This window comes from Lepisma saccharinum, chromosome 23 (assembly GCF_977018435.1).
Source record: "Lepisma saccharinum chromosome 23, izLepSacc3.1, whole genome shotgun sequence".
In the NCBI taxonomy this organism is placed as follows: Eukaryota; Metazoa; Arthropoda; class Insecta; order Zygentoma; family Lepismatidae; genus Lepisma; species Lepisma saccharinum.
The window spans coordinates 57617745-57632286 of record NC_139251.1 but is presented as its reverse complement, the minus strand read 5'-3'; the positions used below and the strand labels follow the sequence as shown (position 1 = coordinate 57632286).

At 36.7% G+C, this 14542-nt stretch overlaps 1 protein-coding gene across 4 annotated transcripts in view; it reads left to right on the top strand.

Moving 5' to 3' along the window:
- Nucleotides 1–14542, top strand: part of Syn2 (Syntrophin-like 2) — a 623560-nt gene that overhangs the window by 563358 nt on the left and 45660 nt on the right. For all 4 annotated transcript variants that reach the window (XM_083109950.1, XM_083109951.1, XM_083109953.1 and 1 more), the window contains 3 exons: nt 1823–1948; nt 7266–7415; nt 11005–11189. In XM_083109950.1, the coding sequence (XP_082966076.1) occupies nt 1823–1948; nt 7266–7415; nt 11005–11189 (461 nt within the window). The remainder of the gene's footprint in view (nt 1–1822; nt 1949–7265; nt 7416–11004; nt 11190–14542) is intronic.

Genomic DNA, 14542 nt, shown 5'->3' with positions numbered 1-14542 from the left:
TCTAAGTCACGAGTGCAGTTGTAATGGCGGCCGCGTGAAATGTAAATAATTCATCACTTCGCATTTTTAAAAGCCGATAACTATTCAACCGAGAGGAATAACGTTTCGTGAAAAACGTTATTAGGTACAAAACAATGGCGCTGCTTAAATACACACTTTACAACGGTTACTGTACACGTATGAAAGAATACTTTAGTTGTTTCAACTGTGAACACCGTGCATTCAACATAGATGGTGTAACTCGACGTGCCTTTCATGCTGTATATGTTATACATTGTAATCGCAAAAGCTAGCAGAAAAGTGACTATCTGCTATAAGAAAATGGGGTCTCGGGTTCGATACCCAGTGGACAGACATAGTGGTTTGGATCGCACTATATACTGTAAGTCCAGACTCAATTAGCCTATCTGTGCATAAAGTGGACTTGAACATAACGCAGAGAAACTACTGAAGTTTATTCAGATAGTTCATGCATCTTACAACTTACCTAATAATACTTTATTGAAACGTGTCATTGAAATAACAATAAAAATAGTTACATTTATCGCATGCCAAACTGGGGAAAAAATAGGGTATATTTCCCTTTGTAGATAAGCTTTAGCATAGTGCGAGGGCAAAAGAGGCGAAAGGGGGGGGGCAATCGCCCCCCCCCTAATCGCCGCTACTGACTACTTCCATTAAATTGTACAGAAAATGTCTGCTACTTAAAACTTCTTACACTGGGTAAAGAAGGAAATTCGATGGTACAAAATCTGGACTGCAAGACGGATGTTTTTCAAGCGTGAGTGAGGAGAGGCATTGTCGTGCGAAAGCATGCTCTCTTTGCTGGCCCATAACATATATTAACCCTCTGTTGCTGGCTTTCTACCTCCGTGAACAACGAGTGTGGAAATCACGTGACCTAGTCAGCAACCATCTGTGCTGCGAGCTGTGTACTTGCGTACTTCTGTACTTGGCTCTTTCGATCTGTACTTTACTGATCGCAGGTCCAATGGCGGCTGACCTACTTTTTGCTACATAGCTATACCTCTTCACCAATCGTCTTCGGGAGTGTGTGCCTCGACAACCTCAGTAGCGAAGTTAAAGTTGTAGGGGTATCATCGCTCTCCGGTTGCAACATTGCCGGTTGCTTTCATTGGCTTGTTTGTACAGCGTTTGGGTGTTTTGTGTACTATTATAGAACTTTTATCTAGTAACTGCGCTAATCAACTCTCTCCCCCGTTTTACATCACGTTTGGCAACATCCTGTGTATTCGACGCTCATTTGTTTCGTCCTACCAGGAACCGTCGGTGCTTCGTGACTCGAAAATGCCCGATGTCGATCGATTGCTGATTCGTTGTTTCTCAGCCGCCAGTTGGAATTGCGAGCAGCGTAGGTGACGTCACTTCCGTCAAGATCATACTTCAAGTCTGTACTTTGTACCTTTCGGAAAGAGTCTCTATTTCTTTCTCGGTTCTAACTTCATATTATAAATTCTTCAAGCATGCAATTGAATGAAATCTAACTGACAAGTGCATTTAGCCTGTGAATACTTCCAGCGTACTAAAATATTATTGTAGTAATGAAAGTTAAATTCTTGATGTCCAGAAGAAATATCCGAGTAATATGTTACAGATATTTCAGAAATGTGAAGCTTATACCCAAAGTGAACCTGCTAAAACTAATTCTTTAATCCTTTCTTTTGAAAATGTGTTAAATTTTAACGCATTGCCAGTTTCAATTTTGTTCTTGTTTTAAAGTACATATTACATATTACTTAGCCATTTGTTATGTTATTTAATTACAAGAAAGCTGCTAATAGTATTGTGTATTTTATTTCAGTTAATGGGCAACCAATAATTTCCTGTAACCATGACGATGCTGTCAATATGCTGAGGAATGCAGGTGACCAAGTTGTTCTCACTGTGAAGCATTACCGTGCAGCTACACCATTCTTACAGAAGAGTTGTAAGTTTCTAAATATTTTTTTCCTCGTGCATACTTTTATGAGGAAAATATAACCAAAAGTATTTATCATCTTCTGCCATTTCCTTGCTTTGAACTTGATTGAGATGTGACTATTCATGCATTCTGTCTCTTCAACATCCATCTGCTTTCACATCTTTCCCAAACTTTCACAGTCTATCTTTTCTATTTTGTTCATCTGTGACTGTAACAAAGTTATTTTTTTTCAATAGAAGTAATGTTATAAACAGTTATATTCACAGTTACTTTAGAACACTTATAGTGTTAACTTAAGCATTTGTAACATGAAAAAAGCACTAAACTTGAAATCCCTGTTTCCAACTATCTGTCTTCTCTAGATGCTAAGGTGAAAGGATTTTCATGGGTTCACCTAAGGCAAGGAAGCTAGGCTTCATTACATGCTAAATTTACAACATCCACACTTTATTGCAATTCGTCATTTCTAATTGCACTTGAAGACTTCAGCGTTTTGTTCCATCTTATTTATTTATGTATTATTTTGTTGTTGTAATGATATTATTATATTATGTACGAGAGACATAAATACAACACATGCAACTCTTCATTTATTTACATAGGAGAATCAAAAAGTAACCTTAATATGTTTTTTTTAAAATTAGCTGAATATGTGCAATTGGGTTGTAAACATTTCATCACTTTTCTACGTAGTCTCTACCACATTTAATGCAGATGTGCCTGAGATTCATTAATGTCCAGATTCCACAAAAAGAAAAAAATCTTCTGGCTTGCTGCATAACCACTAACCGCCTCTTTTACCTGATCGGAATTCTTGTCATCTAGTGCCTTCTTAAGGGGGACCAAACACATTATAATTACTCAGTACTTGGTCCGATGAATATGCAGGATGTGGTAGACGCTCTAAACGAAGTTCTAAATTTTTTTACGCTGTTGCATGAGCTGTGTGAGGCCTCGCGTTATCTTGCTGAAAGAGCATGCCAGAACTGAGCAATATGAGATGAGACGTTTCTACCTGATTGCAGGTTTCAAGTGATTCTCAAACAGATCATCTCACTGTCAACATTGCGTCCTCTGCGCATGTAATGTTCCAGGATTGGACCTTTACAGTCCTAGAAGAGCATGAGCATCATCGCAGTGCAAGACCAACCGGAGCGAGCTGCACCAGTCAGAGTTGACACTCAACTTTTAAACTTTCTGTGCCATTCATAAACCTCCTGAAGCCACACAAGAACCCCCATACTGTGTTTTCATCCTCAGACGAATTTTTGTTGGTTTTGCACCCTCACTACCCAAAAAACCGGACAATAGCCAGCTGCTTCTCTATGCTGCATGTCTCCCTGACGTCACATTCCCATCAGCCCACGCATGCTGGTATGTACAACTGTGATGTAGAACTATCTTCTACATTATTCTGATTTTTATTGGTACGAGGCGCATCCAGAAAGTAAGTTTCTCTATTTTTTTTAAAAAAACAACACAGTTTCAGGAAACCATTTATTGGCAACAGGTACAGCAAAGATTCAGCTATTTTTCAACATAGCAACCACCAGAATTGAGACACTTGTCGTATCGTGGTATCAACTTTTGGATCCCACTGTCGTAGAACTCTGCCGCCTGTGAATGGAACCAGCGTGTGACAGACGTCTTCAGCTCTTCGTCTTTGCCAAAACGCTCACCGGAGGACAGGAATTTCTTGAGGCGCAAGAAAACGTGAAAATCGCTGGGAGCCAGATCAGGACTGTAAGGTGGATGATCAAACAACTCCCAGCCAAATTCCGTCAAAACAGCTGCTGTGCGCCGAGCCGTATGTGGACGAGCATTGTCATGGAGGAGCAGAACACCTGCAGTAAGCATGCCACGCCTCTTGTTTTGAATGGCACGTCGCAATTTCCTTAGTGTTTCACAGTAATGGTCAGCGTTCACCGTTTCACCTCTGGGGAGGAAGTCAATGAGCAAAATACCCTTCCTGTCCCAAAACACGGTGCACATCACTTTCTGTACCGACAGCGTCTGTTTGAATTTCTTCTTGATCGGAGATCCACTATGCCGCCAATGCATTGACTGCTGCTTGGTTTCCGGGGTGAAGTGCGAAATCCGTCTCATCGCCGGTGACGTGGTACCGTTGCAGGAATGTCAGTGCTGCTCCTGAACGTTTCATTTTGTGTTCGGGTGTCAGGTTTTTCGGCACCCACCTGGCACACAATTTTTTGAACAGCAGGCGCTGGGTGACAATCTCATGCAACACGGATCGCGATATCTGCGGAGAAAGGCTACTCAACTCCGTAATCGTGAAGCGACGGTTCTCTACGATGCGCTGCCGCACCAGCTCAACCAGATCATCAGTGATGAGGGACGGACGCCCACTGCCCTCTTCATCATGGACACTTTGACGACCTTCCGAAAACTGCCGACACCAGCGACGCACCATCTGCTTACTCATAATGTTCGGCCCATAGACCTCACAGAGCTGACGATGAATGTCAATTGGCGCAATGCTTTGTGCATTCAGGAACTTTATCACCGACCGAACCTCGCATGCGGCGGGAGAAGGAATACGAGCTTCCATTTCGGACCACTGCTGCCTCGCTACTGGCATGCGGCGGGAGAAGGAATACGAGCTTCCACTTCGGACCACTGCTGCCTCGCTACTGGCGCCGGGCGGGATCTGTCCGCCTAGCATATGATTGATACGTCTTAGCTCTGCTGCACGTGCGCAATTTACACGGCTCATTATGTTTACTTTCACGGGGAAAAAATAGGGAAACTTACTTTCTGGATGCGCCTCGTATATTAAGGTTACTTTTTTACTCTGCCTCGAATTTTATTACAATTTTATGATCATTATTGTGTGTAATTTATTTGCAAGGAAAATTCTAGAAAGTAACTGTAAAAGTGGCTTACAAGGAGCAGTTACTTTTTGAACTAACTAACTGTAGCTTAGTTACTTTTAAAAAATAACTTTTGTAACACTGCTTATTTCACACATTGTCTTCTCTTTGTATATGTGGAGTATGTCTTTTATCATCTTTTATGGCTGTTTCCCCTTTATTAGAAGATTTTACAGATACTCTTTCTTATTGTTTCTGTTAAATTGCTAGGATAAAATGGGCAAGGATGGCCCAGTGTCCACAGATGTTTCCATTACTTTTATTTTGAATTACCACCAACAAATAGAATGGAAAAATGGCTATACGAAAACTGCACATTTTTTTCATAATTACTGTGAATTAGAATCTGTCCAGTAAAATAGTAAAAAGATGAACTTGAAATTACGAAGTGTGATGGAAATGGTGATAATAAATTTCCATATATAATTTTGATCCAAATCCTTGTTTATTGTTCTATTTTTAAAATTTAAATTATAGTTTTCTAAAACAAAAAATGGCATTTTACAGGGTGTTAATACTAATCAATTTTAAATATTAATATATTAAATTTTAAATATTAATATATTAAATTTTAAAATTATGATTCAGCTATGTAAATTTTTGTGCAAAGTACCAAAGTCCATTTTTACCTGCCAGGGTTTGAAGTCATTCTTCAAGCATGCAATTGAATGAAATCGAAAGAAGTAATTAGTTATCCCAGGTACTAAAAGTATTGAAATCTTATTTTGCTCATACACGTTTGTAGGATGCAAGTTTTATTATTTTATTCCCACATATTTAGTTGCATAAAAACCTAAAATATTAATTTCATTTTTTTTACAATTTCAGCTGATTCTAAATTTTGGTTGTTATTTTACAAAAAATTAGGCTTTTTTGGATTTTCTAATCGTGGTTATGTTTTTATGCATAACTTTTGCCAGATATTCTTAACACTTACGAGTATTATGGAAAATTTGACATAGAAATTAGTGAAATGCAAAGAATGTTTGGTATATAATTAAAAAATGTTCAGTGTGTTTAGCATAGGTCAATGCAAAACAATTAATTCACCTACAAGAATTTATGGAAACAAACCAGAGATTTTTTTTATTTTTTTAATTATTTTTTTTTTATGTATACCACCTATATCCTTCTCTGTATCAGTTGATATGTTGAGAATGAATTATGAGTTAATTGTATATAATAGGCAAGGAAACAGTACAGTGATGTGATCATGTTCCACCCAAGAGTTGGCCTCTCCGATGGTTTCTTGGTGAAGGATACATTCACAGAACATGAACAGCAGCTATTACATTTGTTCATCTTGTTTATCATGAGAAGTGGGCCTTCCCTATGGTGTAGTGGTAACGTTGTCACCTTGTAGGGGTCCCAGGTTCGATACTTGGTAGAGATACATAGTGGTTTGGATCCCACTTTAATCTGTAGGTCCAATCCCGATTAGCCTATCTGTGCATGAAGTGGACTTAAAACAACAAATCAATCAATCAATTATGAGCAGAAGTCTAAGAGTTGCAAGTACTTAGAAGATTCTCTAGACTTTACAAAGTTCTATAATAGGAAGCTTCTTTATCTGTACCTTCGCTGCCCCCGTTGTGGCCTCTCCCTTTAACAGAAATCTGTGACTTTGACGTCATAATGCACATTCCTTCCACATGTGTGTCAAAGGTCAACAGCTCCCAAGTTTTGGGAAGGAAGGGTAATTTTATTGCTTCGGCGGGGGTGTGGAATGTGTGGTAGACACAATGATTGAATATTGTGCATTTTTCTTGTATGATCAAAAGTAGTATGGAGTGTGTAGTAAAGGATGTCAGTAGCAGTCAATTAACACTTCAAGAGGTATTTTAGAAGATACAGAAAAAACTGTAGTATTTGTATGATACTTCTAAATGTTATATTTTATGTTAACTTAATGACCCCCCCTCCCCACACACACACACACATAATTTACCTTTATTTAATACTTGGTTTACAAAGCCCTCCCTAATAACATGTGAGCCCCCTTGGAGATTAATTCTAGCTAGGGGCCTGAAATGAGTTACAGTTCCTTGGTAAAAAAAAGTAACAGTTACAGTAACTCATTTAAAAATGTAACTCAGTAACAGGTAACTTACTTTTACTCACTTTCTGCTGAAAGTTTTCTTGCAAACAAATTATCCACAATCAATAATCATTAATTGTATTAAAATAAATATATGAAGAAGATTTACATGTGCTTTATTTATGTCACTGGTATGTAAATATTATTATTAGAACAACAAAAATTGATGGAAAAACCCAGTCTTCAAATACAATAAGAATGACAAATTTCAATAAACATGGATGTTCAGATGTTCTAAATTAGCATACATCAAAGCCTAGCTTCCTTGCCTTCATTTCATCTCCTCCCATACATTTGTAATTGTGAATCCCATCAGATTTTTCTTGTTTTGCAGTGCAAAGGGAAGAAAGGCACTTAGACAATGAAGGGGCAACAGCACAATTGAGAGCAGAAGATGGATGGAGGTCCCCATGCAACAGTCGTCCAAATTCAGGCTCATTTTCACCCACATGTCCTCAACGAAAATGGATTGATGTGATAACAGGTAAATCAGGCTGTAGTAATAGATTTACATGATGCGAGTGTATATTTACTGTTTTGCTCCGACAAACTTTGTAATGTTGTTATCTCGATAAAGGACATAATGGTTAAGAGTATGCTTTTACAGTAACAGTGATGTATGATATGCGTACTAAACCCATTAACCAAATTCGAAAAGTGTTTTAATGTTACCAGTCAGGTTATGTCGATGCTAGCATCCAACATTTCAAGCGCATACATTGCTCATCATCATGAAATAAATGATGATGAGATTGTCAGTAAAATGTATTATTATTTTTTATTTTCAATGAAACATTTTGTGTGCATTCATTGTATGACATCTTTTTTTTAAAAAAAAAAATTTCATGAAGGCTCATATAACCACTGATATATGCAACAAACTATAATAATACTCTTATATTGAAAGTGTTTTTATTCCTTTGTTGCTGTTCCATTCACATTCAAGAACTTTCTCAACACACGCATGTGGCTGGTCACTTTTATACTAAGACACAGTAAACACACGCTGATAAGATCTGTTCTTAGAAGATGTATAAAGCCTGGATGAGTGTGCATATTGAATCCCACTTCAAAATATACTTGTTTCACCTTTTTGGATGAGCACTGTACGAAATATTTACTTTCCAAAAAGTCTTAATCAAAATTTCAAGGTTATACAATTTGTATACATATTGCCAACTCTATGTCATCACCATTAGTTCATGAGCTGATTAACCCTTCACATATGCAAGTTCGATGCTTACCATGGTATATAAATGTAAGTTTTTCACACCAAGATGATGGTATCACTTTGTGGTCTTGTGTATCTGTCATTTGTAATGTCTGTGGCTAGAGGATGTCAGTTGTAAGTGGTGGCACTGCTGTCTGTCAGCACATCATTTTCATGACAGTCCATGTTTTGTGAGTGCCACGCTCACCCGTATACAAACCATGTGACCATTTTCTACAAAATATTTTATTTATGTGGCCACTGAATTCTTCTTGTTTCACTATTTTCTGTTTTAATTTTTCAATAATTATTTGTTATTGTTTACATTCACTTATTACTGCTAATATTTCAAGCTAAATGAACTTTGAAATCTGATATTCGGCACGAATGAGGAACAGCAGATGTGAACATTGTTTGCTGAACCATGTGATGAGTTAAGTAATAAACCTGGGCAGAGTGTCAGTAATCATGATAGCAACATGAATCAATCTGGCCTATGAAGATGAACCTAATTTATTTCTACTTTCTCCTCAATATATTGAACATGATGAGAATTGTCATCCCCCTCATCAACAAGTAATAAATTATGGAATTTATGTTTCTCAAGTTTTAAAAGAATTGGATTGGATTGATTTGTTGTTTTAAGTCCACTTCATGCACAGTAAGGCTAATCGGGACTGGACCTACACTTATAGTGGGATCCAAACCACTATGTGCCTCCACCGGGAATCGAACCCGGGACTCCTTGATCACAAGGCGATGACACTACCACTGTGCCATTAGGGAGGCCAAGTTTTAAAAGAAGGAAAAGAGTCAGTTGTTGGCGAAAGGTGAGCTGAATTTATGTACTCCGACAGGTAGAAAACAGCCCAGGAAAAAGCAAATACAAATTTCGTTGAAAATCCTCAGACTATTCCGCTCACTCCAGGTTGCAACACTGCGAACCAACGCCGCTGCGGAGAATGGAGTGGGGAAATGTGGTGCGAGATGCACATCAGCTATTTGCAGCGTCTTGTTTTTAAACTTGTCAAGTTATACATTGGTTTGGTAGAGATGTACGAAGCTAGTTTCAGGTGCAAACAAGCAATGTGTAAGTTTTCAAGGAAACTCACTCTCTTTTGAGAGAGATAAATACTCATTATATTAGTATTATTATTATTACCAGTAATAACTACAAGAAAGCACTGGAATATTTAAATCCATCACTGCTGTTTTTTCATGCAAATCTCTTTCCCGAAGTTTCACTGTTCCATTGTTAGTTTCTATTTATTTTTTTAAAAAAAATCACAAATTGTTTTCCATTTTACAATGCATGAATTGGTCATTAACTTGTTCTACAATACATTTTTAGAGCAATGTTTAAATTAAACGAACTTACTTTTATTATTATTATTATTAATATCTCTCTTTACCAAGAAGAGCTTATCAACTCTTTCGTCTCGTGCAAAGATTTAATGTGAGACTGAGGCACAAGTGGTTCGGATTTTAAACTGTAGGTCCAGTCCCAATTAGCCTTACTGTGCATAAAGTGGACTTGAAACACCAAATCAACCAACAACCAATTAATGTGAGACGTGTAAAAGTGATTTTTAAAATTACTGCCTTGTAAGAAAAAGCCCCTGGATTTGATTGTTCGTTAAGACACATGTGAGCAGTTTACATCCAGCTTTCTAGTGACAGTCCTGCTTAGCTTGTACGTACATAAATAAGGGCTTAGAGGATAGCAGTAGTATCAGAAAGTATCATTTTGAATTAAATTTATGGTAACCACAATTTGGGTATCTTTTGAGCCTTAAAATTGCTGTACAACACTATTGCAGAGTCTAAATATCCTTAACATTATGCAAAATTTGCAATTTATATCTGTTTTTCACCCGTACTGGGTATGAAAACAGACTTGGGAATTAAATGTCAGCTATTTTAATCATAGCCATAAATTCTAATGGGTTCTATTGGGTTTCACAACAGGATCAGAACCTTGTTTTCTTGCACAATTTATATTCAGTCCAAGTTGCATATTGTTTTGCATTTCAATATGGAACTTGGACTCTATTTAAACTGATCCGGAAAAAAAGGTTCCTCGACCGTATTTCAATTGATCTGGAGAAAAAGGTTCCTGGACCATATTTCAGTTTATCCAGAAAAAATGTTCGTGAACCAAACTGAAATGTTTTATAGATAAGAATGTTCTTTACGGTCCAGATTCCACTTACGCTTGCTGATTTTATATCCTGGACCAGAATTGAATGTATTAAAAATTCCTGAACCTTTAACAACCCTGATTTTAATATTCTCGTTATCTCATAAGTAGACTTTAAAGCAATACTCTAGTAAATTGAAATCTTATAGTCCTCATTGAATACTTACATAATAGCATTTGTAAATATTCTGAAAATTTTTAAATTGTTACAATTTTCAAGTATTGGTATTGCTGGGAATTGGGACAAGTTTCAGCATTGGTATAGGTATAATTTTTGAGCTGGTGCTTTTAAGTCCACTTTATGCACGGTAAGGCTAATTGGGACTGGACATACAGTTTAAAGTGGGATCTGAACCACTATGTTCCTCCACTGTGTATTGAACCCAGGATCACTTGATTACAAGGTGACGACACTACCACTATGCCATCGGGCAAGCCCTACAAAGTTATATCAACTCAGCATTAGCATAGGCATAAGGTGTAAGTTCTCTGTAGTAACAATGCTGATGGGAATTTTCCTCATTCTCGAAAACTCTCATTTGATGCCTGGTTAACTTTAAAATATAACAAGTATTGTAGAATCAGTATTATAGAATGCATATATGTTTTGTTGATTGTTTTTCTTAATAATTGATAATGTTATTTTTCTGTGTTCTTTTCCAGTCCCTCTTATGATGGCCTATGTTACAAGATATATTTTTGGCACTGATAAGTTGCGGCCTAATGCATTTGAGGTTCGTGGATTGAATGGTGCCAGTACTGGAATTATTCACTGTGATGATGCAGCTATATTGTCACAGTGGCTCAAGTATATTACAGACAATATTGTTGGCCTTACCAATCTTCAGGTATGATTTATATTTAAAATATGAACTTCTTTTTGATGGTATTCATTTTTAACTTCAATTAACAATTTGCAATGACCCAAGTTCTGTCGTAGCAAAAGACTTATTAGTTCTGTTTATGTTCATTTAATCAAATGTTATTCCTTCATCGTATAACACGGCATGTATGGTTAAAGTAGATATCTAGTGTTATCACTCGTATAGGAGTGCCTGTATGGTCATATGATAATTTTCTGTGTTAGGTTGGCAACTCTGCAAAATTAAGCGAGTTGGTAACGATGGGAAAAGTTAGAGATTTTCTTCCTTGGGGTGGAGTTATAAAACAAAGGAAAGATGTCATGAATGTAAGTTTAAGTTTGTGTTATTGCAAGTCCTTTTGTGATAATATTGTGACTATTTTATGGCTTGTAACCTGTTGGAAATAGCAGAGCTGGAATTTAATTAAAAGATTTACCTCTGTAAGGTTTGTGTAAGCTAAGTATCTTCGTGGAAGTGTCTTTTAAACATGTGTGTTGTTAACTAGTTTCTAGTAAAGCTATTGATGTCAATAAATTGTTAATTATGCGATATTAAGACTATTACTTAAACCGAGCAAGCTCTGGGTATGTAAGAGTGCTCATACTCTTAGCTGGGAAAGTAGCAAATTGGACTTGTTAATTTATTTGCTTTATTAACACACGCACACACACACACACACACAAATCATACCTGGCAAAATAAAATTATTTCTATCCCTTCCAGGGATGTTTTTAACCCCCTCAAAGAAAATGGAATTGTGACCATAGCTGTATAACATTCTTGACTGTGAAACAAACAATTGAAAGAGCATTGTTGTCCATTAATTGTAGTCATCAATGATTTCTTACCAAAAAGTATGCAGCTGTATGGATGTAAAAGGACATCATTTTGCAACTGAGCAACTCACAGAGCCTAGATTGATTGAGTTGGTGTTTTAAGTCCACTTTATGCACAGTAAGGCTAATTGGCACTGGGCCTACAGTTTCAAGTGGGATCCAAACCACCGTGAATCAAACCCGGGACACTTGATTACAAGGAAACAGCGACAGAGCCTAGACAACAGCAGACTCTTTTCATTTCATAGTGCTTATATTTTACATGCATTAAAGTGTTCACAAGAAATTTGTAGTTAGGTTGGATGGACATTAATTTAATCTAGGCAAATAGAAATTTGTTCAAGTTTTCGGTGTTACTAGTTTGATCCTTTTTGTGTATGAGTTTATGTTTTTTTAGAATGTAAATATATGTACTAAGCAGTGGGGCTCTAAGGGGAGAGCCGCCGTGCCATGTCTCTACCCTCAGAAAAAGCACTTGCTTTGCCAAAATATAGTTAAATTAATACATTTACAAGCAAGGAGATTTTAATCTCGTAAGCGTTCAAGCTTACGGCCACATCAATTCCTGCGCCGCATCCCCAGCTTTCGCATTGTGTTGATATTATATACAAATTTGCATACCCATAAAAACCTACCTCCCGAAATGAAATCACAAGTAGCCTGCGAAGTAGGCATCCTCCCACCCACCAAAGCGGAAAGCTTAATTGGCACAGTGATCACAAGGATGGGAATGGGTGATGAAATGCATGGAGAGTATAAAGAATACCTGTACCCAGGTCAGAATTCAAAACCCGGGTCTCCTGGTATCATAGCACACTGTTCTAACCACTCCAATACGGAGATCGAACAATTGGACTTTTGTAAACAATTCTAATATACCATGGCACGCTAGATTAATTCAAATTATAATCAGTACTGAGTCAGTTTGTATTGTTCTATGGGAAGCTACCAAGGACATTTTTAAGGGAATGGGGGTTCCGGACCTCCCTCGAAAGACTTACCAAGTACTAAAATAAAATAATTAAAAGGTACTTTTCAGTACTCAATTGTACTATATTCGATGGTTATTTATTTTGTATGAACTTGGAAGGCAAGGGTTATTGTTATATTTATTTATTTATTATTATTATTATAATATAGATCACACTGCTTTGAAGGACAGTACCAAAGAAGATTTATGCACACTACTACTTATGATGATATGCATAAAATATTAATCAGGAACTTTACTTTTCATCAATTCGTTACTTTTTTTATTATTCAATAATTATTCAATTCTTTATGTATTTGACATTAATTTACTTGTTTTTTGTACAAAATTTGGCGATCTTAAGTACACACAAGCTACATAATAAATATATAATGTTATATCTATATTCTAATACTATCTCTTTACGTATTCCCGAAATATATTTCTAGATACATGCCTGTAAGCTACATAATTAGAGAAATCAATTTAAAAGTGTAATAAAGCAAAACTTAATAACTTGAAAGTTTATTAACATATTTCCTTACAGTTTTTCTATGTATAGAATAACTGAAAATGTGCTTGCATAGAGTCAGCATGTGTGTAACTGCACAGTTTCTATGAGGAGTCAAAGCATTACTCTCTGTAGCCATGTGGAACCAAACTCCGAAGTATGAGGTTTCTTGTATTCTTTCTCTCACCAACATGAAGTCTGTTACAATTTTTTTCCATGCGGATGCGTATCAAACACCAGTTTGTGGTGATGCATTTATTTGTGCTTCTGTTAATAACGTAAGCATTACATTATTCAGACTACAAAAGAGTGCTGTTAGAATTCTGGCAAATGCTCCAACAGATGCACCATGCAAACCATTATTTCAAGAATTACAGATATTGCCAGTTCCATGCATATACCTATATGAAATCCTAACAAGCATGAAAATTTGTCAAAATACACACAGAGCAAATAAGGACTACCACACCTACAACACCAGGGGAAAGAATGACTTACATATGGAATTACACAATACCACATTCTACCAAAAAGGGGTAACATATAATGGTATACGCTTATTTAACATGCTACCAAATGCATTCAAAAATATAAAGTCATTGCCAGTATACAAGTTACATCTAAAAAGATTCCTAAAGGAACATTGTTTTTACACAGTGCAAGAGTACATTGACACCGTAAGTGACAGGAATAACAGCAATAATGTAACAAAGTAGAACTGCCCTATCATCATTATTTTTTTCTTTTTTCTTTGCTGTTCGATTTAATTTATCTAGATGTAAGTATAGGTGACGATTTAATGCTCAATTTATGTTTGTGTGTGTGTATATATATATACATCCATAATTCCCAGCGTGAATATCCATGAGACATCCATTGGATATCTTAAAAGAATGTATATTTGAGAAGAGTCCCACACCATGCCTGTGAAGTCTAAGGCATGAAGCTTTCGGTTCGGGCTGTGAGATACATGCTGATTTCAGTCTCCTGGGGGAAAGCGTAACAACTTTTTTCTCCTGAG